A 27666-nucleotide genomic window follows, 5' to 3' on the forward strand; every position below is an offset into this window, starting at 1 on the left:
TTTGGTAAGGAGACCAAAACTGTACACAGTAAGGTAAAGTCGCCATCATCCCAGATGGCAATAGGCTGCTGGCGATTTAACCTGAAGGTCACAACACCTCAGGTGAGGGGCAATGTTGAGAAGGTTAGCTGGTACAGGAATTGAATCTGCACTGTTGGCATCATTCTGCATCATGAGCCAGCTGTCCAGCTAACTGAGCTAAAGCGACCCCTGTACACAGCACCTATGGTGTAATCTAACCAAAGACCTCTATAAGACCATAAGACATAGGAGCAGAATTAGGCCACTCGGCCCATCGAGTCTGCTCCACCATTCAATCACAGCTGATACTTTTCTCATCCCCATTCTCCTGCCTTTTCCCCATAACTCCTGATCCCCTTATTAATCAAGAACCTATATCTATCTCTGTCTTAAAGACACTCAATGACCTGGCCTCCGTAGCCTTCTGCGGCAAAGAGTTCCACAAATTCACCAGTCTCTGGCTGAAGAAATTCGTCCTCATCCATGTTTTAAAGGATCGTGCCTTTAGTCTGATATTGTGCCCTCCGGTTCTAGTTTTTCCTACTAATGGAAATATCCTCTCCATATCCACTCTATCCAGGCCTCGCAGTGTCCTGTAAGTTTCAATAACATTACAAAAATGCTATCTTATACTTAAGGCCCAACTTTCTACTATTAAGGCTATCATATCATTTGCCCTCCTGATGTTTTACTGTTCTTCTATATTAACTTTCTGTAATTTATATGCAAGGACTCCCAAATCCTCCTAAAATATCAATATTTCCCAGTCACTCACCATTTTAAAAAAATGTTCTTTTTTATTCTTCCTGCCAAAGTGGATAATTTCAAACTTCCTGACATTGTACTCCATCTGCCACCCCCTTAGCTAATGACTTAACCTGGCTTTCTCTCTGAACAATCTCCTGACAGTTTACCTTCCTGCTGATCTTAAAATAACTGATTGGTTTTTGGCAGTTGGTGGTTGAGTGAGTGTACATGCCCAGTCAGCACAGAGCAAGTTTGATCCCAGATTTCATTATTCTGAGTTGGGACACTACAGGGTTCCACTCGGATCCTGAGTGAGATGGAATGGAGCATAGCAGCAAAGCCACCTGTGATAGTTCATAGTCTGGGCTCCAGACTATATATATTGGAAGTATATCGCTACTCCCTCACTGTCGCTAAGTCAAAATCCTGGAACTCCCTCCCTAACAGAACAGTGGGTGTACCTACACCACAAGGACTACAGTGATGCAAGAAGGCAGCTTACCCCACTCCCCCCCACCTTCTCAAGGGTAACAAGGGATGGGCAATAAATGCTGGCCTAGTCAGCAATGCCCACAACCTTTACATTAAGGGTGGCACAGTGGTTGGCACTGCTGCCTCACAACTCCAGTGACCTCAGTTCGATTCTCAGCATGGGTCACTGTCTGTGTGAAGTCTGCACGTTCTCCTCATGTCTGCATGGGTTCCCTCCGGGTGCTCTGGTTTCCTCCCGCAGTCTAAAGATGTGCAGGTTAGGTGCATTGGCCATGCTAAATTGCTTCTTAGTGTCCCAGGATGTACAGGTTAGAGGGATGAGTGGGGTAAGTATGTTGGTTACAAGGATAAGGCCTGAGTAGGATTGTTATCAGTGCAGGCTTGAATGGCCTTCTTCTGCACTGTAAGGATTTTATGCTATGAATAAAAATAAAAGATGCTGATAGCAGCCATTTGGATGAGCACCTCCAAGTGGAAGAGGGCACCCTGGAGGTTGGTTGGGTGTTGGATGAACAGGAAATGATGTAAAGGTGTGACCCTGTTGACTTTCTACTTGGTGTCTGCAGGAACCGCCTTACGTGATGCTGAAGAAAAACCACGACCAGCTGGAGGGCAATGATAAATATGAGGGCTACTGCGTAGAGTTGGCAGCGGAGATCGCCAAACACGTGGGCTTCAAGTACAAGCTTGCAATCGTGGCAGACGGAAAATACGGAGCGAGGGATCCAGATTCCAAAGTGTGGAATGGGATGGTCGGAGAGCTCGTCTATTCTGTGAGTTTGATGTTGGTGTGGTCTGTGTCATATGCCACCATCCTTGGGCTATTTGTCTTATGAACTATGTGGTAGGCAGTTGGTTTTGTCGAAGTGGCCCCCAAAAAACAAAGACACCTCTACACTGAACATTGTCCCTGAGCAATCTCTGCAGTGCAGACTAAACCATTCATAGAATCCCTATAGTGTTGAAGAGGCCATTTGGCCCATCAAGTCTGCACCAACTCTTTGACAGTATCTTTCCCAGGCTCTCTTCCCACCCTATCCCTGTAACCCTGCCCATTTTCCACGGCAATCCATCTAACCTGCACATCTTTGGACTGTGGGAGTAAACCGGAGCACCTGGAAGAAACCCATGCAGACACAGGAGAACATGCAAACTCCACACAGTCATCCAAGACTGGAATTGAACCTGGGTTCCTCGTGCTGCGAGATAGCAGTGCTAACCACTGTGCCACCGTGTCACCCCTTTCAGTCTTAAGATGACCAGTATCACTGACAGAGAAGGCAGCATTCTTCTGGTCCAGACAACAGAAGAGAAAATAGTCAAGATAGGAAGAAATAAATTCAGTGAGGCAGGCACAGGCCGACACGATGGATCTACCAGGACAGTCCTGTTTGTGGTAGAAGTGGGTTGTGGGGCATTAGGAAACTATGAGAGATGATCTCTAGAAGAGATGTGGTAAGTGACAGCTGGTGATGTTCAATGGTGGGATCAAGGCCCAGGGAGAGATCGGAAGAAGTGTCTGAGAATCGGCACTCAGCCTCTGTGAGCTAGAGGTCAGTACGCCAGACAACAACAGCATAACACTTGTCAGCAAGTTTGATCACAAAGTCAGAGTTGGACCTAAGTGCACAGAGCACAGCAAGTTCAGAAGGTGACAGAAGCTCTGAAGAAGAGTTGTACAGACTCGCAATGTTAACTCCCTCAGCAGATGCTGCAAAACTGCTGAACTTTCACAGCATTCCCTGCTGCTATTTCGTCTAGTCTGTGTTTGCTTTGTTTCAGCTGTAGAAATCCAGGAACTGAGGAGCCCAGTGGCAGGATTGAGACTCAATGTGTACACACCCCAGAATGTACTGAAAGAGAGCCCAGTGTACAAAGGGAGCCCAGTTTACAGACGGAGCCCAGTGTACAGAGAGAACCCAGTTTACAGAGGAAGCCCAGTATAGTGGAAGCCCAGTGTACAGTGGAAGCCCAGTATACAGCGTATATAGCACTTTTCACAATAACCAGATGCTTCATAGTGCTTTACAGCCAATTAAGTATTTATTAAGGGTAGTTACTGTGGTATGTAGAAAATGTGGCACCCAATTTGCACACAGCAAACTCCCATAAACAGCAAATGATAATGAACAGACAATCTGTCGTAATGCCTTTGAGAGAATTATTGGCCAGGACATGAGGAGCACCGCCTGTACTCTTCCTCAAAGCACGACCATGGGTTACTTTACATTGACTGATATTTGTGCAAACTGTCCTGCATTGGGACTTGAACCATTGATTCAGAGATGAGTACCAGTTTGGCCACAGCTGACATCCCAGGTGCAGGGAGCATCCAGCCCTGTATTTGAGGGAGCCCACTGCTCTGGATAGATTAGACAGGCTGAGCAGACAGCTACTTAACGTACCTCACACTAAATGTAACTTCAAGCAAAAAAGACCCAGTCACAATGTTGTGACATTATTTATTCTGTTACTAATAAGCGTAACAACCTTTGACAACCAAGTTTCTCCCCATCTGTCTCGAGTAATAAGAAATATTTTCCAAGCACAGTTTGAAACAAATTCTGCAGTAGTTGGCTCTCAGTAGCTGGGGGCATCACTCAGTTATACCAGGGATGTACCAGCCAATCCAGGGCTGCCACCCTCTGAGAAATGTATGAGATTTAGCCTCTTGTCTAAGACAGGTCTGCGCACACACGGAGCTAGCTGGCACCTGAGACCCTAAACGTTACCGAAAATTACAGGTCATCTGAGAATGATGGGTTCATTGACTTTTGGCATTTACATATTAATTAACAAGATGAAAAAATAACTAGGTCAGACAATGGATAAAATAGCAAACCCTGCAGATGAAGAGGATTGTGTTATACACATTGTGATCTGGAATGCGGAGTCTCAGTGGACTGTTTCTAATCATTCCAGTAGTCAACTGGGAAATGAGGTCAGCTGGCCCTGGTCGAGCTTCTACTCAGTTGGGTTGGCTGCAGCTAAGCCAGTCAAACAGGCGAATTACTGAGGAAGTGCTACATTGTCAAGAGGACAGAACTGAGGGAGTACTGCACTATCAAAAGGACATAAGGTAGTGCTGTGTAAAAGAACAGAATTGAGGGACTGTTGGACTGTTGTGAAGACTAGAGGGAGTGATGCACTATCAGGCGGCAGGACTGAGAGAGTGCTGCACTGTCAGGGTCAGGATTGAGAGAGTGCTGCACTGTCAGGGGCAGGACTGAGAGAGTGCTGCATTGTCAGGGGCAGGACTGAGAGAGTGCTGCATTGTCAGGGGCAGGACTGAGAGAGTTCTGCAGGGTCAGGGTCAGGACTGAGAGAGTGCTGCAGGGTCAGGGTCAGGACTGAGAGAGTGCTGCACTGTCAGGGTCAGGATTGAGAGAGTGCTGCACTGTCAGGGGCAGGACTGAGAGAGTGCTGCATTGTCAGGGGCAGGACTGAGAGAGTTCTGCAGGGTCAGGGTCAGGACTGAGAGAGTGCTGCAGGGTCAGGGTCAGGACTGAGAGAGTGCTGCACTGTCAGGGTCAGGACTGAGAGAGTGCTGCACTGTCAGGGTCAGGACTGAGAGAGTGCTGCAGGGTCAGGGTCAGGACTGAGAGAGTGCTGCACTGTCAGGGTCAGGACTGAGAGAGTGCTGCAGGGTCAGGGTCAGGACTGAGAGAGTGCTGCAGGGTCAGGGTCAGGACTGAGAGAGTGCTGCACTGTCAGGGTCAGGATTGAGAGAGTGCTGCAGGGTCAGGGGCAGGACTGAGAGAGTGCTGCACTGTCAGGGGCAGGACTGAGAGAGTTCTGCATTGTCAGGGGCAGGACTGAGAGAGTTCTGCAGGGTCAGGGTCAGGACTGAGAGAGTGCTGCAGGGTCAGGGTCAGGACTGAGAGAGTGCTGCAGGGTCAGGGTCAGGACTGAGAGAGTGCTGCACTGTCAGGGTCAGGACTGAGAGAGTGCTGCAGGGTCAGGGTCAGGACTGAGAGAGTGCTGCAGGGTCAGGGTCAGGACTGAGAGAGTGCTGCACTGTCAGGGTCAGGACTGAGAGAGTTCTGCAGGGTCAGGGTCAGGACTGAGAGAGTTCTGCAGGGTCAGGGTCAGGACTGAGAGAGTGCTGCAGGGTCAGGGTCAGGACTGAGAGAGTGCTGCAGGGTTAGGGTCAGGACTGAGAGAGTGCTGCAGGGTCAGGGTCAGGACTGAGAGAGTGCTGCAGGGTCAGGGTCAGGACTGAGAGAGTGCTGCAGGGTCAGGGTCAGGACTGAGAGAGTGCTGCAGGGTCAGGGTCAGGACTGAAAGAGTGCTGCAGGGTCAGAGATGTTGGGCAGGATTTTCCAGCCACGCTCGCCTCAAAACCAAAGAATTCTGCCCGAGGCCAATGAACCTTTGCATGGTCCGCTCCCTGTCTGTTACAATTCTTGTGGCGAGTGGAATGGGAGAATTCTGGCTGTTATCTTTCATTTTTAATCATAGTCTTCTCAGGGAGATGCGAAGGATCCCAAGACACTATTGGAAAAAGTGTGGAGGAGTACTCCCTGTAGTCTTCCTCTCTGCCTGCAGAAAAGAGCTTATTAAATAGAAAGGAGAACTTGCATTTCCATAGCACTTTTCATAGCCTCATATCCAACCAAAACTGCACCACAACTAATTAAGTACTTTTCATTATTGTGAACACAGCAACCGATGTGTGCTCATCAAATTTCAACATAAAGCACTGAGATAATCAGCCAGTACTTTGGCTGGTGTGACCTTGTTTGATGGGGAACAGAGGTTGGCCAGAGTGATTTCACATAGTGTCAGTATAGGAGTTGGAGTCAGCCATTAGCAGGCGAAAGATGTGGGTTTGCTTGATCAGCAAAAGTAAATATCGAGACCCATTTTTGGGTACAGTTTGTGGTTAGGGAGGATAAGGATGTTTACTGAACATTGTGTGCTAAAATGTCAAGGACTCTATACCTCTGCATGTATAGCGGTAAATATGCAAATTAAGGATTGATAAGATGCTGAATTGTATTGGTCGAAAGTGCACACCAAATGGTAATACTATTGGTCTCTTAACTGGTGTGTATTGGGTGTATAATGCTATAATTGAAACCGTTTTATGAAACCTGGTCAGAACATCATAGTGAGACCCACTGTCTTGTTCTCTTTGTGCACAAGCAATAATGCCATAGTTTTTGAATATTCACCGTGCATTGCCTTGTTAATTTTGAACATCAGAAGGTAGAAGTGAGTGTGTACCTGGGCAGTGAAATGACTGCTAATTCTGACACTTTTTGTCTTTCAGAAAGCAGATATCGCAGTCGCCCCATTGACCATCACTTTGGTGCGGGAGGAGGTCATTGACTTTTCCAAACCTTTCATGAGTTTGGGGATCTCCATCATGATTAAAAAACCCCAGAAGTCCAAACCGGGAGTCTTCTCCTTCCTGGACCCCTTGGCGTATGAGATCTGGATGTGCATTGTGTTTGCGTACATTGGCGTGAGTGTGGTCCTGTTCCTGGTGAGCAGATTCAGCCCCTATGAGTGGCAAACAGAAGAGTACGAAGACGGAGCCGATGCCCAAAGTCTCGACCAGACCAACGAATTTGGAATATTTAACAGTCTCTGGTTCTCTCTGGGCGCCTTTATGCAGCAAGGATGCGATATTTCGCCAAGGTTGGTCTTTTAAACCTTCACCTTTGTGCATTTTCGGTCCCAGTCTGATGCCATGGTGCATATATCACTATTCGCTTTTTTTTAATAGACCCTTTTTATTCTCTTTTTATTCCAAAAAAAATCTCTGGTCCAAAAGGGGATAAAGGATTTCAATTAAAAAAAGACCCTGCTTTTCTATCAGGGGGATGGAAATGGAAGAGCGATGTGCTTGTACGATCGCTGATCTATTTCCAGAAAACATTATATACACCATTCCGAGACCGTAAAATGCATAGAGTTAGTGTAGGGCACACAGTCCGCTTGGAGGGCTACCGTGTTTTTGCTGCATATACCCATTTTACGGTCCACGGTTAACGTGTATATAAATAACTAAGCAGTTCAAAACATAATTATTGGCAGTTTTTGAGTGAAAGTTAAGGCAGTTTGCTATGGTATTGCATGGCATGTGAGTGGCTCAGATGGTAAAGTAATCATCTTGTGCACAGCCTATGATGATTGGTGGCTAACCTCGTACTGCTTTGTGTGTTCATGTGCGTGTGTATGCGCATGTGTGTGCGTGTGTATGTGTGCGTGTGTGTGCATACATGCATGTGTGTGCATGCATGTGCGTGTGTGTGCATGTGTGTGCACGTGCACACATGCGCTTGTGTTTGGAAGGGGATGGGGGTGGATGATAGGGAATGGAGGGGACACGAGATAGTAATTTGAACCAGTGCGGAACTCAGGGAATTGGACCAAGCAGCTAATCTGACTTTCCAGATCCCCAAGCAAACTGTGAACTGGCCTGAGGGATAGCAGCCTCCTGTTGGGCTGGGTTGGGCTTAAATCAACCCCTGAGTTATGAGGGTGAAACTAATCTCAGGAGTTAGTGTGGAAAGAACAAGAGAAAGAATATACTGTCAGTTTTACACTGTGCTCAGTTTCCTGCCATTGATTTCAGTGGATCTAAGAAGGCTGCTACTTCCTTCACTAGTCTGGGAGAAGCATTACTGACGTGTAACAAGGCTATAAATGATTCTAAACTATCTTTTGTATGTTTTTAGACTGGTTGGCACCAGCACTTTCTAATATCACTGTGCCTATTGTTGCCTATGAACTCTACAGTATCATACAAGCATTGGACAATACAACCTGAATCATAGAGCACAGAGGAGACCTTTTGATCCTTGGTGCCTGTGTTGACTCTTTGAAAGAGGTATCTGACGCGAACCACTTCTCCTCTCTTTCCCTGTACCTGCAAATGTTTCTTGTTCAAGAATTTATTCAATTTCCTTTTGAAAGTTATTGCTGAATCTATTTCCCAGCAGCTTTGCAGGCAGTGAAACCCAGATCACAATAACTTGCTGTGTCAACACGTTGCTCCTTATTTTGCCTCTGGCCCTCCAGCCAATTTCTGTTCTTGGTAACAAAGCTTTTGTCCAGGCAAAGAGTTTCTTCTTAGTTATTCTACCAAAACCCCCATTCGTGATTTTGAAGAAGTCTCTTAAATCTGCCCTTAGTCTTCTTTACTCAGGAAGACAAGGGCAGTTTCTCCATTCTTTACACATACTGAGCTTCTGCATTCTTGTTATCATTCTCGCAAATCTCTTCTCCAATGCTGTGACACCAATATTAGAATTAAACATAGTGGGTGGAATTCTCCAGCCACAGTCACCTCAAAACCAAGGTCAATGGACCTTTGCATTGTCCACCCCTCCTCTCCCCCCAACCCCCAGCATCCACTACAATTCCCATGGCGGGCAGGACGGGAGAGTTCCAGCCAATATCCCAGCTCAAGTCTAACCGGTGTTCGGTATGTCTTCCTTGCTTTTGTACTCACTTCCTCTATTAGTTAAGCCAGAGGTTTCACATGCAATACCCCCGACTTGTTTTGCCATCTGCAGAGGTTAGTGAACACACTCTCCAGTTCTAATCCCAGCCCCTATGTGGTCAGCAGTCACACTACCCACATCAATCCGCCCCATCACTTTACTAAAAAAACTCAATAAAACTAGTCAAACGTTATTTGTCTTTAAAAAACTATGCTAAGTTTCTATAACCATTAATTATGTTCCGGATTTGTGTCTCCAAAAATGTCTCCACCACTGACGTTAAGCTCACTGGCCTGAAGTTGCTAGGCTTAACTCTCTCCCCCTTTCTGAACAGGGATTTAACATTTGCCATTCTCCAGTCCTCTGTTGTCACCTCCATATCCAAGGAGGATTGGAAAAGCCTCCACTATTTCCATCCTTACTTGCCACAGTAAGTTAGGATGTACCCTAATAAGACCGGGTAACTTGAATGTTCCTCTATCTATTTTATCCTGTAATGCTTTTGCTTCCACCTCCCTCTTTACTGCTACTTTGGCTGTGTCCTCTTCTTCAGTGAAGACTGATGTGAAGTAATTCATTTAACCCCTCAATCACACCACAAGAAACCCTCCAGCTTGGCTGCTAATCTATCGCACTCTTTTTTTTTGACTATGCCCTTACAATTTACATGTTTATTAAAGACTTTTGGATTCACTTTAATGTTAGATACTAATCTATTCTCATATTCAAACTTTGTAGGATGTTAGGTTTTGCTGACAAAGTCAGCATTTATTGCTCACCACAAATTTCCCTTGAGAAGGTGACGGTGAGCTGCCTTCTTGAACAGCTGCAATCTATGTCATGTAGACAGTGCTGTTAGGGAGGGAGTTCCAGGACTTTGACCCAGTGACAATGAAGGAACAGCGATATATTTCCCAGCCAGGATGGTGAGTGACTTGGAGGGGAATTTGCAGATGTTCCCAAGTTTCTGCTGGTCTTTGATTTGATTTATTACTGTCACATGTGTTAGTACACAGTGAAAAGTATTGTTTCTTGTGCGCTATACAGACAAAGTGTACCATTCATAGAGAAGGAAAGGGAAGAGTGCAGAATGTAATGTTACTATCATAGCTAGGGTATAGAGAAAGATCAGCTTAATGCAAGGTAGGTCCATTCAAAAGTCTGGTGGCAGCAGGGAAGAAGTTATTTTTGAGTTAGTTGATAGATGATTTCGGACTTTTGTATCTTTTTTCCAATTGAAGAAGGTGGAAGAGAATATGCCCGGGGTGTATGGGATTTTTGATTATGGTGGCTGCTTTTCCCAGGCAGCAGGAAAGATAGACAGTGTCGATCAACTTGGCTTCATTCACGAACCTTTGTAACTTCTTGTGTATGTTGGACAGAGCAGGAGCCATACCAAACTATGATACAACCAGAAAGAATGCTTGTCCTTCTAGATGGTAGGAAACACAGGTTTAGAAAGTACTGTCGAAGGAGCCTTGATGTGGAGCATCATGTAGATGGTACACACTACTGCCACTGTGCCTCAGTATTGGAGAGAGTATAAGGTGGTAAATATGGCACCAATCAAGGGATTGCTTTGTCCTGGATAATGTTGAGCTTCTTGAGTTTTGTTGGACCTGCACTCATCCAGGCAGTTGGAGAGTATTCCATTGACATGCCTTGTAGATGGTGGACAGGCTTTGGGGAATCAGGTGATGAGTCACTTATGGCAGAATCAGCCACAGTATTTACTGTCCAGTCTCATTGAATTTTTTCTCTCATTTATTTTTCTTTTTGATCTGCTGTGTACTTTTTATGCTCAGCTTGGTTCCCTATAATGATCAACTTTATATTTTTGCATTGTTATTTTTTTTTCTAACCTCTATATTTTCAGTCATCCAGGGAGCTCTGGCTATGGAAACTCTTTTCCCCAAAGAGGAATGTGTCCACTGTGTAAATAAACTGTCTCCCTAAGTCTTCCAATGCTTTACAAAATGTATCGATGAGCAGAATCATAGCATTGGGAATGTCCCTGAGCTGGGATGGCATCTAGGGACCCTCCATCACATCTCCACAGTTGACACATCTCAGAGAAAATAACAGGTTGCGGGGAGGAGAACGTGAATAATAGAAGGCTGAGGGTTTACGGAATAAGGAGGCCCTGCAAGCACTGGTTTAGGCCAACATGTACAACATATTTAACTAGTGCTGAAAAGAGAGACATGTCACCAAAGTTTTTCCTCTCTCACTCAGCAGGACAAATGCAAGAATACCAAATTTTAAATAATCGCAACAGTTTATACTACAGGTAGCATGGTGGCATGGTGGCACACATCTGCCTCACAGCTCCAGGCACCCAGGTTCAATTCTGGTTTCGGGTCACTGTTTGTGTGGAGTTTGCACGTTCTCCCCATGTCTGTGTGGATTTCCTTCGGGTGTTCCGGTTTCCTCCCACAGTCCAAAGATAGATTAACTGGCCATGCTAAACTGCCCCTTCGTGTCAGGGGAGTTAGCAGGGTAAAATGGGGATACGGAGTTAGGATATGGGTGGGATTGTTGTCAGTGCATACTCGATGGGCAGGATGGCCTCCTTCTGCACTGTCGGGATTCTATGATTCTATAATACAGGTGAAAAAATCATAGAGTCTCTCCAGTGCAGAAGGAGGCCATTTGGCCCATTGAGTCTGCACTGATCACAATCCCACATAGGCCCTATCCCCATAACCCCATTAATTTATCATACTAATCCACTGACACTAAGGGGCAATTTAGCATGGCCAATCAACCTAACCTACAGTCTTTGGACTGTGGGAGGAAACCGGAGCACCCAGAAAAAACCCACACAGACACAGAGAGAACGTGCAAATTCCACGCAGACAGTCACCCGAGCTGGGAATCGAGCCTGGGCGTCTGGTGCTGTGAGGCAGTGTTAACCATTGTGGCACCATGCCACCCCTAAAAAGTGGTGATTGATTGCAAGTTGACCTGATTGGCTGAGATGTTGCCAGGGAAAAAGCAATGGGGATCTATAGGCCCTTCCTCCCCGAAACTCTGAAGTAATTCCCTCTGTCCTTATGATGAGTTAAAGGTGAAAAGCTTCAACAACACATCTCTCTTTTCAGCAATGGCCATGTTCTGTGCCACTCAGCGACTGTGTAAAAATTGTGTAGAGGGCAGCCAGAATACTGACTAAAGAATTTTGGGCCCCGTATCTAAGGAAAGATTTGCTAGACTTGAAGAGCACCTGGGGAGGTTCATGGGAATAATCCTGGGAATGAAAGGCTTAATGTATGAGGGTCATTTGAGCACTCAGGCTCTGTACTCAATGAAGTTTAGAAGGATAAGGGGGGATCTCAAACTTATAGAATACTGAGAGGCCTGGATAGAGTGGGTGTGGGGAAGATGTTTCCATTAGTCGGAGAGACTAGAATCTGAGGGCAGAGCCTCAGAACAAAGGGACAGCACTTTAGAACCAAGATGAGGAGGAATTTCTTCAGCCAGAGGGTGGTGAATCTGTGGAATTCATTGTCACAGAAGGCTGTGAGGGCCAAGTCATTGTATTTAAGATAGAGATAGACAGGTTCTTGATTGGTAGGGGGATCAAAGGTTACGGGAAAAAGGTGGGAGGATAAGGTTGAGAAACATATCAGTCATGATTGAATGGTGGCGCAGACTCAATGGGCTGAATGGCCTAATTCTGCTCCTGTATCTTATGGTTTTATGATCTCAGAACCATGAATGCTGTTCAAAAGAGCAAAATTGAAAGCCTTGACTCATAAGGGATTCAAGGGGATGGATCACATTCTGAACTGCCACAATAATGAGCCGACCTGATGCCAGGATAAAGGATATCACTGGAGCAACTAGAGAGGAATTTTGTTCAGGAAAGAAGTTGAAAGAAGTTAGGGCTTAGAAGCTATTGTAGACCGTGTCAGGAATAGGTATAGGGATGAACAAGGAAAGAAGCCCTTTCCTGGGAATATCAGTAGCTGGGAATTACATTAAAAAGCAGGCCCACAAGAACGGTAGCCAAGAGATTATTAGCTGCGCCATGGGCTAATGACTATTGGATGAGAGAGGTGCAATTTTGGCTGCAAGTCTGGTGTAGGAAGGAGGAGGTTCCATTTTATGGGACAGTAGCTTGAATACTGCCCAGTGGGATAGGCTCCAACTGAGCCACAGTGGAACCAGTATCCGAATGGAAAGGATAGATAGTAATCAAGTAAAAATGAGAGGAAATAGACTGAGTAGAAATCGGGAATTACTAGTTAATAAGGCATTTGGTAACAGTGAAAGAAAGATTCACCAAGGTAACAACAGGCTAAGCATCAGGAACGGCAACTCTGGAACAAATGGGAAAATATGACTTGCGGGATCAAGGGGGAGTGGTGTGGATAAGATTGTGGGATGTGGCTAGGCCTGCATTTTTATCACCTGAATCTAACTGCCCTTCAGAACGTGGTGGTGAGCGGCCTTCTTTAACTCCTGCGTCCCAGTGTCGTTAGGGAGGGAGTTCCAGGATTTTGACCCAGCGACAGTGAAGGAACGACGATATATTTCCAAGTCAGGATACTGTATGACTTGGAGGACAGCTTGCAGGTGGTGGTGTTCCCTTGTATCTGCTGTCTCTGTCCTAGACGATAGAGATTGCAGGTTTAGAGTTGCTGTTGAAGGAACTCTGGGTTAGAGTTTTGGGTTGTCAAGTCAGGCTCTGTAGCATCCATTATTTTGCTGCTATGGGTGTTATTCAGGAACCAAAATAGGATCCAATGTTTGTGCACACACTTCTGCTGCAGCCATCTTGGTAAGGGTCCAAGGGTTCATCTTGGTGAGGGAGCTAGATCACATGCAGCTAATCTCTGCCGGAAAGCAAAGCAAACGGATGTACCAATCAGCATGCAACAGCAATTAGAGGCAACAGATCATAATTTGGAACTCGTGTCCTTCAAAAAGAAAGTTTATTTATTAGTCACAAGTAGGCTTGCATTCACACTGTAATGAAGTTACTGTGAAAATCCTCTTGTTATCACCCTCCAGCACCTGTTCAGGTACACTGAGGGAAAATTTAGCATAGCCATTGCACCTAACCTGCACATGTTTGGAGTGTGGGAGGAAACCGGAGCACCCAGAGGAAACCCATGCAGACACAAGGAGAACATGCAAACTCCACACAGACAGTGACCCGAGCCAGGAATCAAACCCGGGTCCTTGGCACTGTGAGGCAGCAATGCTAACCAATGCTTTCTTAACCTCATGAAGCTGAACACAAGGGATGGCAATTGGTTAGCACTGCTGCTTCACAGAACCAGGGACCAGGGTTCGATTCCTGGCTCGGGGCACTGTCTGTGTGGAGTTTGCACAGTCTCCCTGTGTCTGCATGGGTTCCCTCCAGGTGCTCTGGTTTCCTCCCACATTCCAAAGATGTGCAGGTTAGATTGATTGGTTGTGCTAAATTCTCCCTAAGTGTCCCAAGATGTGTAGTTTAGGTAGATTGATGAGGTAATACATGAGGTTGCAGGGATAGGGTGGGGCTGAGCCTCGGTAAGATGCCCTGTGGGAGAGTAAACGCAGACTAGATTGGCCTAATGGTCTCCTGCACTCTGTGATTCTAAGTAGCAGAATGGACTCCCCCACCACAGGGAACATCAGTTCCTTACAGAGAAGTTACCGGTTTATTAATTTTGTGTTGATTCAGTCACACTATGTGGTGTCACTGACTAGGCAGCATTTATCTCTCATCCCAGTTGCCCTTAAATGAATGTGTCATTGGGCCATTTCAAAGGGACATTAAGAGGCAAAGATGTTGCTATTAGGCCAGACCAGGTAAATACAGCAGATTCCCTTCCCTAATGACAGACTTCTCTGACAATTTTATACTTATGTGGTCATCATTACTGATATTGACCTTTTTATTTCAGATTTAATTATTAGCGACATTTATATTCCTCAGCTATCATGGTGGGATGTGAAACCATGGGCACCCACAGGCAGAATAGCTGGTGAGTGGCATCCCTGTCACTGTGCCTACCTACCCCAACATAATCTAATGGATGGTATAAGATAGGAGCATTCAACATGCAGCCCCATGAGTTTTAATCCTGTGGAAGGCTAGCAAGATAAAACAGTAGATGAGTTGGGGGGTGGGGGCAAGGGGGGGTGGAATTGATGCCTCTTGTTGGGCTCCGGGTAAATCAGAGTCCCTCGCCACCATATTTCCTCCCTCCCCCACCTCCCACTCCCCCACATCCCTTTGCTCTCCTGCCCTGACCAACATGCCCCAGCTCGTTGAGATCTGCATACCTGGCTCCAGTAAGATCTCAGAGTTAGCAAAATGTCTGGCTCCATCACTGAACCACCACCTTCCTGATCTACCTGCAGTACCAGCAGTGGCCACCACTCCTGCTGGCGCTGCCACTGGCAGAGCTGCCAGTCTTTGATTGGCCAGCTAGACGTCCTCCTGCGGATGGATGGAAGTCCCGCCTCATATTAATTAAAGGGCTATCACTGAACATTGAAGCCAGATCAGCCAGCTGAGTGGCAATGGGCTCACCCCCGACATTTACACTAGAATGCAGGGAGCATCTAAATCAGCCTCCTGTCTCTTAACTAGTGGCTCCCAACCTTGTCAGTAACATGGCACACTTCAATGAGACTTGCAATTCCATGACATGCTGGTTTTATTCCTATGAATCGATTGCTCACAGACCTCACATTGACTTGCATTTACCATGGTTACAGTCTTACTCAAGCAGTGGTTCTCAACCAGTGTGCCACAGTCTGCTGTGGGAACGTATCAGTGTGTGCAATACTTAATGTCTGTGTTGGTCAGTCAGTTTATAGATGGTGATACATGGAAACATAGAAACTAGAAGCAGGAGTAGGCTATTTGGCCCTTTGAGCCTGCTCCACCATTCATTTTGACCATAAAATTCAATTTCCTAATCCCCCCTTCCCCCCCATATCCCTTTATCCCTTTAGCCCCAAGAAATATATCTAATTTCTTCCTGAATTCACACAGTGTTTTGGTCTCAACTACATTCTGCGGTAGTGAATTCCACACATTCACCACCCTCGGAGTGAAGGAATTTCTCCTCACCTCAGTTCTAAAAGGTTTACCCCTTATCCTCAAACTATGACCCCTAGTTCTGCAATCCCTCGTCAACAGGAAATTCTTTTCTGAATCCACCCTTTCTAACACTGTTAGAATTTTGTAAGTTTTTTATGAGGTCCCTCTCACTGTTCTGAACTCCAGTGAATATAATCCTACTTGGCCTCTCCTCATATGAAAGTCCTACCATCACACCATGGTTATACTTTACACTGGCCTGAAGTGGACACTTCATTCTCCAGAAACCATTTCAAAATTATCCCTCACCCCTGATAGTTTTTGTCATTTTTCCTTTCCCAATTGGGTAACTTTGAATCCCAGAACCAACTTTCACTGTGAGGGTTATATCAATGATTTCTTCCCTCTAGTTCTTCTTGCTTCTGTTAAATCCTCAGAAACTTGGTCTCTTTAATCTAAACAGAGCTCCCACCTGCTATATGCATAATGTCTAATAGATTCAACATTTTCTTCATTTGAGATATAAGAATGGCTGCATCTTTTTCTGCCCTCTGTGTCTTAGATAGCTTCCAACTGACTTGTGTCTGAGTATGGGAGTGTTCTTAGAAACACTGTAACCCAATACCACAGTGGCTTACTATGGACTGTTCCCTTTCTAATGGCCATCTCCAAAATGGCATGAATCATATGGGCCTTGTATCCAGGAAAAAAGTGCTAATTATCTTTCCTCTAGATCCTAGCTCCCACCTATCTTGTAACTAAATAGAAAGTTTAGAGTATAGCCTTTATAAAAGCTTACATTCCTAGCATCTGCAAGTGAAACTTGGAGACTAACAGTCTGCCCATAATCAGCACAACTGCTCTTGCTATTGTCTACAGGTATGAACATCTTGCACCTTCCCAATGAGTCAACCTCTTAAACCTTTAACATTCAAGCTAGTACAGGCTTGATGTCGAGCAGAATTTAGAACATGACCCTCTTCACCACTCCATTAAATAGACAGTTAGATAGACAGCCCCAAACATCACAATCTGATAAACTTCATATTCATCTCACAATGATTGTAAAAGTATTTGGCATCTTCCATCGTTCTTCTGAGTTGGAAACGTGTGCAAGGATTAGTGCAGAAAATGCTACTTCCAGATAAAGGTGAAGTAGTCAACTAGAAATTCAGCATGATTGGGTGAATCAAAGGTTATAGAGCAAACTTCCCACTGTTGTTGGGTGTATTCATAAAGGGCTTTTCATCTGGTAAAACATCCCAAGAAGCATCATCACACAAAATGTGTCACTGAACCACGTTAAGACATATTAGGGCCGATGATAAGGTTTTAAGGAGCATTTTAAAGTAGGAGATAGGTAGAGCGGCATAAAAATTTATGGAGAGAATTCCTGAGCTGGGAGTCTTCGCAGACTTGGCTACTACCTTGGTGGAGTGATTGAAATGAGAGATGCTCAAGAGGCTACAATTAGGGTTGTAGGATTAGAGGAAGGATAGGGACAGAGGCAATCAACTAGGCACATATTGCTTTATAGGGTCCATATGTCAATTCTGCTATATAGCTGGAAATCTTCAATGCCTAGATGGTGTTGACCATAGATAGCAAATCACATAAGTCAATGCATGGTGTCCCGACTGCAGTAATGATACCTTTCCTCATGGCAGTCTTTTGCATTCAAACCACCTTGACAAACTAAAGGGTAGTTCCTGGATGACAATGTGGTTCTTGTACAAGCAACACATATAAAAAAAGCTATGCTGTCACATGATAAAGTTTAACATTTATTTGTTAGTGTCACAAGTGGGCTTACATTAATACTGCAATGAAATTACTGTGAAAATCCCCTTGTGAAAGTCCAAGAGAGAGCAGACAATTTGCATGCTGAAACAGCACTGCTGAATGGACTGTTCCGGAAGGAGCCCTTCACTGCTCACCTGAGGAGGTGTCAAGACTCATGATAGTCTGCTGGACATGGTGTAACCTCAACAGCATGACCAGGTAAACATTGCCACCAGTTATATGGTGAGTCGCTGACGGGCAGAAAGGGAGGTGGAAACCGAGACAGCACTTTATGCTTGAGCAAGGCATGAAGACCTAATTCAAAGATGATACAAATGCACCAGTTCCCCTTTCAATAACAGTCCCATGCCTTTCCTTTCCTGTGGTGTGGACCATTGCAATGTCTGCTTGATCGCAACACAAAAATAAAAGTACCACAAAATAAACTAGCCAAATGAATCTCATTAAATTATGCATATTGCATACAAACATGAACCTCCAGCCTTATGTTTTCCCCCTGTGCCTGTCCTGCAGATGTCTTGCCTGGGTTAGTGCTCCTACGCTGTGCTACCCAGATACGGCAGCATGCTTGGTGCACAATTGCTGATGTTTAGTGGCGAGACTTAATCTGACCTTGAAGTCAACTTCAAGCAGCCCTGGGACTAGATGGCTCACGGCTGACTGCATCCTCTCCAGCAGCAGCCTGGGCTCATTGCCTGACAGGCAACAGCAGACTGTCAGCTGTGACTCAGTAGATTGGGCAGCATGGTGGCACAGTGGTTAGCACAGCTGCCCCAGAGAGCCAGAGACTTCAATTCAGTTCCAGCCTCGGAACTTTGTGTGGAAGTCTGCATGTTCTCCCTGTGTCTGTGTGGATTTCCTTCGGGTGTTCCTGTTTCCTCCCACAGTCCAAAGATGTGCAGGTTAAGGTTAAGTTCATTTATTAATGTCACAATTAGACTTACATTAACACTACAATGAAGTTACTGTGAAAATCCCCTAGTCGCTACAGATTGGCGCCTGTTTGGGTACACTGAGGGAGAGTTTAGCATGGCCAATACACCTCACCAGTATGTCTTTCAGATTGTGGAAGGAAAAGTGAACACCCAGAGGAATCACAAGCAGACATGGGGAGAACTTGCAGACTCCACACAGACAGTGACCCAAGCCAGGAATCGAACCTGGGTCCCTGGCACTGGAAAGTGTGTGGGGCTGCAGGAATAGTGCATGGTGGTGGGCCTGGATAAGATGCTCTTTCGGAAGTTGGTGCTGATTCGATGTACCAAATGCCCCCTTCTGCACTGTAAGGATTCTATAGATTGCACTCACACCTGCAGATCAGAAGGCCCGGGTTCAACTCCCACTTCAGAAACCTGAACATGTTATTCCAGATTGACACTCCAATGTATTACTGAGGGTGTGCTAGACTGTTGGAGGTGTCTTTTTTGGGTGAGATTTTAAATGAAGCCCTGTATGCTCTTTAAGGTGGTAATGGATGACAATATTTTAGAGAAGAGCGGGAAGTTTTCCCAGTGTCCTGGCCAGTATTTATCTCTAAATCTATATCACTCAAACAGATAATCTGATCACTATCATTGATCTGCTTGTTCTAATTCCTTTTGTAACTTTAAACACCAGAGTACACATAATCGATTACAACAACTGCAGATTCAGATCTTTCATGAAATATCATGCTGCACAGTTCTGTATGCACTGTTAAGTACACCACAATCCACCATTCCAATATGTGTACTTGAGTCTTTAGTGAGCTCATGTACACAACCTAATATGAATATCCAGTATATCATGTTGCATAATCCAACTCGAGTACAACATACAAGAGGTCATACAATTCTTGTACTAACGCTGCCTCTGATGTCTTCATTCTATGCATTCTACCACTAAATTGTAGTGAATGAATGATATCTAAAACTGACATCAAAATTACAAAGTAGGGATGGAAAGATGCATTTAGGTCCTCTCAATCTCTCCCAATCATTCTGTTACTATGGTTATGTGGCCCACTTTATTTCATTACTCTAAACACCAGTCATCAAACCAATATCAGCAATGACATGGATGAGTGACATTCCAATATTCCATAATTCTTTAATCTTAACAAGAGCCCTTTGCCTTACACATCACATGTTCACCAAAAAGCTGTTATAACTCATTTTGAGTTAATCCCACAGACAACCCAGGATGTTAAGTAACACCTTAACCCCCTTTCCACTCTCCCCCACTTTTTCTCTCTGTCCTTTCCAACAGAAGTTATCTGGGTAACAATTGTACAGTCACATTGAAAGGCATCATCCAGTTGCAGTCCCTATTTTTGAATACGTCAACCCCATATTAAATCAAAATTACCTGACAATTAACTGAAGCTGCACCAGTGTAAGTATTGGGAGTGCCACAGTGTTCATTGGATTCTGTTCAAAGAAAAATTCTCATTAGCTCACATGTGATGTTCTCAATTCCAACCTTGTGATGTGCCACAATCATTTGAATCAAATATCAAAGCTGCTGAAACTATGTTCTTCATTTCCGCATCTCCCCTTTGAATGGCAACATGATTAAGCTTGACACAGGGTTGCTGCAAATCGTGAATTCTCAGGATGCCATTTTAAAGTCCATTGTTGTATGATCATTTTATGTGAATAGAATTGCAAATTAGCACCCTCCACAATTAGAATCGTTTGATAAAAAAGAATATGATCCAACTTCCAGATGCATATGTAGTTGTATCTGATAACAACAAAACAGTCAGGAGGATGCAAATTATGTATACACCATCTCCCAAATCCGGTATCCATAATTACAGCTTCATCTCATCCTTATACCTCAACGTTACATCAGCAAGATCGTTCCGTCCAAATTGCTAAATTACCATTATCCTGATTGGATATTCTTGCATACTTTTCATCAAACTTCTGACAGATCATAGGAGTTAGGAGCAGGAGTAGGTGGCACAGTGGTACAGGGGTGAGCACTGCTGCCTCACAGCTCCAAGAACCTTGGTTCGATTCCCAGCTCAAATTGCTATCTATGTGGAGTTTGCACATTGTCTCTGTGTCTGTATGTGTTTCCTCCAGGTACTCCAGTTTCCTCCCACAGTCCATATATGTGCAGGTTAGGTTGATTGGCCATGCTAAGTTGACCCTTAGTGTCCAGGGGTGCTTAGGTTAGAGGGAGCAGCAGGATAAATAAGTGGGGTTATGGGGATAGGGCCTGAGATTGTTGTTGGTGCAGACATGATGGGCCGAATGGTGTCTTTCTGCACTGTAGACATTCTATTTCTAATTCAGTCCTTCCAGCCTGCTCTGCCATTTAACATAATCACGGCTCATCTTATCCTGGTTTCGTTCCACTTTCCTGCCTGTTCCCTTTAAGCAAACAGGTGCCAGACTGTGGCGACAAGGGGAATTTCACAATCACTTCATTTTAAGCTTTACTTGTGACAAATAAATAAACTGCAACTTTACTTTTATCCTGCTTTTTCTTGGATTAATTTCTGTTGCATTCAGTTATCCCATGTCGACGCTCAATGGACAGTGTTAAACAATCCCTGAACCTTCAGACAAATTGTCAATACAAAAGTCATGGCTTGGGCCAATTAAAAAGCATTAACCTGATAATCAGGAAGCATATAAAACTGCACTAGCTGCTTGTGGAATGTTGCATTTCCAAAGGTGACAATCCCAGACATCATCAATCAGTGTCAGCTTACAGCATCCAGCTTATCTCAACCTTTGAGTAAACGTATAAAGTTTAAGCACACAATCTGGTGAGATAAATCAAATTGCCAGATATCTTCAGATTTCCCCACTTGCTTCTCCTTTCCTGCTTACATGTCCCGTTCCAAGATGAGAACATAATCAGAACCAACTCAATTTATAGACTCTGAGAAAGTGTTCAGAAATTCAAAAATGTCCATTATTTATCTCTTGTCTGGAACCAGAGGCATTCACTAAATTTTCAACAAGCGGGAATTTAATGTGGCTGCAATGAATATTTCAGATTTTCACACTTAATAGGGCAATCAATCTCAGTACTTGCAAATTAATTCAGAACATTATTCTATTCACCAAACGCAATACATCTTGAAGAAGAATGCGCAGCACAGCCAGCGACATGGTAACAGTTGCACACACTTACAATAAACAATAAATTACGTCATCTATTTTCTTTGTTTCCATCGAGTGGCTTTCCAAATTATTGGTTAAAAAACAAACAACAAAATTGAAAATGTGGTTGGCTCTCCTTTGATTTGCTTTGATTTGATTTATTATTGGCACATGTGTTAGTATACAGTGAAAAGTATTGTTTCTTGCGCACTATACAGGCAAAGTATACCATTCATAGAGAAGGAAAGGAGAGAGTGCAGAATGTAATGTTATAGTCATAGCTAGAGCGTGGAGAAAAATTAACTTAATGTGAGGGAGGTCCATTCAAAAGTCTGATGGCATCAGGAAAAAAGCTGTTCTTGAGTCGGTTGATATGTGCCCTCAGATGTTTGTATGTTTTTCCCGATAGAAGAAGATGGAAGTGAGTATGTCCAGGGTGCATGGGATCCTTGATTATGCTGGCTGCTTTTCTGAGGCAGCAGGAAGTGTATACAGTGTCAATGGATGGGAGGCTGGTTTGAGTGGTAGACTGGGCTTCATTCACAACTTTTTGTGATTTCTTGCAGTTTTGGACAAAGCAAGGACTATACCAAGCTGGGCTCCGTTCATGACCCTTTGTAGAGATAGGCAATAAATGCTGGCCAGGCAGTGATGCCCATGTCCCATGAAAGTTTCATCATTCACACCCTGTGGTGACTGAAGAAAACTACATCAACTTCCTTAATTTAAAATGTAATCCAACATTTGTGCACAATCTTAAATTGAAACAATTACATTTAACATTCACATTTTCATGCATCCATGCATCTGAGAAAAATATTAAGCTTTGTAATGAGTTAAATTGCCAAAGTTAATATGGTTATATCCAGATCTCAAGGCCAATACAGTTTCAACCAATTCCAAACCAAAAACACGGCTCATGTTCCTCAGAAGTGATACACAAGACAGACATTACAATAGCACAAGCTGGCCAGTACAATGGGGGAAACAGGACAATGGGAGATACCAGTATAAATAACTTGGTTAAACAGGCTTTCGTTCCCAGGTCAGGAAGCATCCACACACTCTCACAGACAGAAATTGAAAACCATAGACAGTAGTCTTTTCCCCGCTGAAATAAAAATAGAACATGTTGCCTACATGGTGCTCAAAGTAATCTTAACTTTTTCTGTGGGCTTTTTAAAACTTTTTACTACCTAACCCTTTTCCCTAACACAGGGATTTTTATGGGACACTTACAACGGTGGCATGGTGGCACAGTGGTTAGCACTGCGGCCTCACAGCACCACGGACCTTGATTCGATTCTTGCCTCGGGAGCCCAGCTTGGTATAGTTCTGGCTTTGTCCAAAACTGCAAGAAATCACAAAGGGTTGTGAATTGTACTTTGCGTGTGGAATTTGTACGTTTTTCCCATGTCTGCATGGGTTTCCTTTAAGGTCCTCTGGTTTCTGTCCAGAGTCCAAACTTGTGCGGGTTAGGTACATTGGCCGTGGGAAATAGCCCCTTAGTATCAGGGGGATTAGTAGGGTAAATATGTAGGGCTACAAGGATGGGGCCTGGGTTTTCACTGCAAGTTCGATGGGCCAAATTGCCTCCTTCTGCCCTGTAGGGGTTTTATGATTCTATGATGTGTGCTGTGACTCATGTTATATAGGATGGTATGTTGACAATGGTCAGCACTGCTGCCTCACAATGCCAGGGATCTGGGTTCAATTCCAGCCTTGGGTGACTGTCTGTGTGGAGTGTGTACGTTCTCCCCATGCCTGCATGTTGGGCCTGCGTAAGATACTCTTTCAGAGACTGGATGGGTCAAATAGCCTCCTTGTAGACATTCCATTCCATAAATCCTCCTGCAAAAATTCTCCAGGTTGCATTCTTCAATTTTGATATTCCTTTTATCTAAATCATGTGTCCTGTTAATTTGCAAGCTAGCTGCTGCATGCTCCTGGATTTATTCACACTATTCCTGGTTGTCACCAACTGCTCTGTAAATTCTGCAACTTTTTTATCTTGAGCCTTAGCCTTTCTCCTAACTCTGAATCCCCAGCTGGGCATTTTAACACAAGTATCTTTTCTCCACAACAGACTCATTGTGCCCTTTTGATTCTTTCATTCATTGCACATCTCATCCACAACATTCTCTAATCCTCCCGGAATAAACTAGAGATTCCTTTCAGTCACCAATACTCACACCTCAAACTGCTGCATGAGGAAACACTTCCACAAACAAACACCCACTTGAGAAAATCCAGGAGTTATTTAGGCTGGCTTTATCAAATTCTGGGAAACTGCAGCTTCAATTTAAAGAATTTTGAAATATCACATTGTAGAATCAAGATGTTGGGACTGCTTTGTTTTAACTGTAATTCATTTTATTACTTTGGACACATCAGTTATGGCAGACACAGAATCAAATATTTAATGTGACATTGTGTTACATTATTAAATAACTACATTATCCAGTATCTACACTATTCAATATCTACACTATCCAATATCGACAATATCCAGTACCTACACTATCCAATACCTACAATATCCAGTATCTACACTAGCCAATACCTACACTATCCAGCGTCTACAGTATCCAGCGTCTACAGTATCCAGTGCCTACACTATCCAGTGCCTACACTATCTAGTATCTACACTATCCAATATATAGACTATTCAGTATCTACACTATCCAATACCTACACTATCTAGTATCTACACTATCCAATACATACACTATCCAGTATCTACACTATCCAGTATCTACACTGTCCAGTTCTACACTATCCAATACCTACACTAACCAGTATTTGTACTATTTTCTACACTAGCTAGTATCTACACTATCCAGTAAGTACACTATCCAATACATACACTATCCAATACGTACACTATCCAGTGTCTACACTATCCAATACGTACATTATCCAGGGTTTACACCATCAAGTGCGTACACCATCAAGTGCGTACACCATCAAGTGCGTACACCATCAAGTGCGTACACTATCCAATATTTACATTATCCAGTGCCTACACTATCCAGTGCCTAGACTAGTCAATACCTACACTGTCCAGTATCTACACTTTCCAATCTCTACATTATCCAATGCCTACACTATCTAGTAGCTACACTATCCAGTGCCTACACTATCCAGTGCCTACACTGTCCAATGCCTACACTGTCCAGTGCCTACACAATCCAGTGTCTGGTCTCTGTATATCACATTACTCAATTGAAGAGTTGGATTTCAGTTGTGGGAAATTACTGGATTACTGCCAGGGTCACCCTAGTGAATGTAGCAGTAGCATTTTATAACAAGTGGCAGGATACACTGATAAGTTGATTTAGAAACCACGTGGAATACATCTTTCTTAAATTCTTTCATGGGACATGAGTGTTGCTGGATGGGTCAGTATTTATTGCCCATTCCTAATTGCACTTGAACTGAATAGTTTGCTCAGTCATTAGTCAGTTGCACCACTCTGGATTTGGACTCACATGTAGACCGAACCAGGTAAAGATAGTAGATTTCCTTTCCTGACGAGCTTTTACTGAACCAGATGGATTTTTAACAACAATTAATAGTTTTGTGGTCACCATTGCTAAGATTAGCTTTACATTGCAGATTTATAAATTGAGTTTAAATTCCGAGCCCACTGATATTGCCATTACACCACCATCTCCCATCTACTTGTAAATAGGGACATTGATACAAATCAGGGACTTAAACTCAATCTTTACAAATAACCAGTTAGGCCTCAGCTAGATTATGGCCATTGCACTTAAACAAGGATTTTAACACACTGGCAAGGGTACAGAAAAGATTTACTGGAATAGTACCTGAGACACGGGGCTTCAGTCATGTGGAGAGATCAGAGAAGTTAAGCTTGCTGTCCTGTTGGTTAAGATAGGACCTAGCACAGACATTCAAAGTTATGGTGGCTTTGGTCCGGCAAGTGGAGAGAAACTGGTTTCTCAGGCAGTGGGTGGGTAACCAGGGTCATAAATTTTAAATAACTTACAAATATTTTTATATCTACCCTTCAATAATTTTGAAGGCTGCTATTGGTTAACCACAAAACCTCTTTGCGGGCAATCTGATCACACGGAAGATTACTAAGATATGGAATTCATTATCTGAAAGATTGATGGAATCATAGAATCATACAATCCCTAAAATGCAAATAGTCCATTCAGTCCATTCAGTCTGCACTAACCCTCAGAAAGAACACCCTACCTAGCCTCAATCCCATGCCCTATCCCGTAACCTATTACATTGATCATGGCCAGTGTATTTAATCTCCACATCTTAGACACTAAGGGGCAATTTAGCATGGCCAATGCATCTAACCTGCACACCTTTGAACTGGAATCACATCTCATAGGACTCTCAACAGACAATTGGATTATTACATGAAGAGATTAAGTTAGAGGATTAGCAAGGATCGTGGGAGTAACTTGAACATTTCTTTCAGAGAGCTAGCACAGGACAAAAAGTACCTTGAATTTCCATAATTCTGTGATCAGATCAGAAAATCTGATCAGTCTCAGGCTCTTTTCTCGAGAAAAGAGAAAGCTGAAAGGGTGACTTAATTGAGATCTTTCAAATTATGAGAAGGTTCACTGGGGGGGATTGTTTACACAAGTGGACTCGTTCAAAACTGGAGGTCAGAAACATAAAACAGTCACAATAAATCCGATATGTAATCCAGGGGAAATGTCTTCACTCAGAAAGTGGTGAGACTGTGGAAATCTTGGTAAGGAAGAGTTGCAAATAGCATGGATACACTTAAAGGAAACTTAGATAAACACACAAGGGAGAAAGGCAGAGAAAGAAATGTTGATAGGATTAGAAAAAAGGTGAGGGATATGTGGAGAATAAATTGCAGAGGAGACCAGATGGGTCCAGATGGGCTTGTGTCCTTGAGGTAAAAGTCGATATAACTTGCTTGCTAGGGGAGATTGTGGAAGCAGATCTGACAGTGACTTTTAAGGGCCATCAGGACAAATACATGAATATGATGGGAATAGAGGGATGTGGGGTCCCCAGAAAGGGAGGGGGTTTTAGTTCAGTTGGGCAGCATGGTCAGTGCAGACTTGGAGGGCCAAAGGGCCTGTTCCTGTGCTGTAGTTTTCTTTGCTCTTTGTTCTAATTGCTTTACCTATTTGCGGCCAGTTTTGAATTCAACCCAGCTGGACAAGACCCTTCACAACAAATAAGTTAAGAATCATCACTGATGTGTTTGTTGCGATGTTACTTTGCTCGCTGGTTCAATGGAGGGGTTAATCTGTTTATACTGCAAGATAACACTTCATCTGAATAATGCAGAGTCGTATCAATCCACTGAGTTTCTGGATACTAATTGACACTGCTGAGTGAAAATCATTGGCAGAAAGAATGCCACTTTCATGGAGAATTATCGAATGTTATGCTACAAAATGAGCACTGGCAAACACTTAAAAAGATATACCTCAAAACAAAGATATATTCTATTGGGAAAGAAAGACTCTATGAGAAGGATGCATCATCTGTGGCTAGCTAAGGAAGGTAAGGCTGGGATCAATTTGAAAGGAAAGATGTATAACGATGTGAAGGTTAGTGGTTGGCCAGAAGATTGGAACATTTTAGAAACTGGCAAAGTTTGACTAAACCAATTGAAGAAGGAGCAATTAAAATATGAGAATAAAAGAACAAGAAATATAAAAATAGATAAAGGCTGCTCTGTGTCTGTAGAAAAGAAAGGAGTAGCTAAAGTTAAACATAGAATCCCTACAATGCAGAAAGCCATTCAGCCCATCAAGTCTGTGCCGACAACATTCCCACCCAGGCCCTATCCCTGAAACCCTACATATTTACCCTACTAATCCCTCTAATGTGCATGTCCTGGAACAAGAAGGGGCAATTTAGCATTGCCAATCTACCTAACCTGTACACCTTTGAACTGAGCACCCAAAGGAAACCCATGCAGATGCGGGGGGAATATGCCACCTCCATGTAGACA

General features: G+C 43.8%; 1 protein-coding gene across 4 annotated transcripts in view; it reads left to right on the plus strand.

Moving 5' to 3' along the window:
* The window catches only part of LOC145351719 (glutamate receptor 1-like), a 215923-nt gene that overhangs the window by 111573 nt on the left and 76684 nt on the right, over positions 1-27666 (plus strand). For all 4 annotated transcript variants that reach the window (XM_080201294.1, XM_080201296.1, XM_080201295.1 and 1 more), the window contains exons 10-11: positions 1827-2033; positions 6536-6906. In XM_080201294.1, coding sequence (XP_080057420.1) covers positions 1827-2033; positions 6536-6906 — 578 coding nt within the window. The remainder of the gene's footprint in view (positions 1-1826; positions 2034-6535; positions 6907-27666) is intronic.

This window comes from Carcharhinus amblyrhynchos, chromosome 13, assembly GCF_965287045.1.
Source record: "Carcharhinus amblyrhynchos chromosome 13, sCarAmb.v2.hapA, whole genome shotgun sequence".
NCBI lineage: Eukaryota > Metazoa > Chordata > Chondrichthyes > Carcharhiniformes > Carcharhinidae > Carcharhinus > Carcharhinus amblyrhynchos.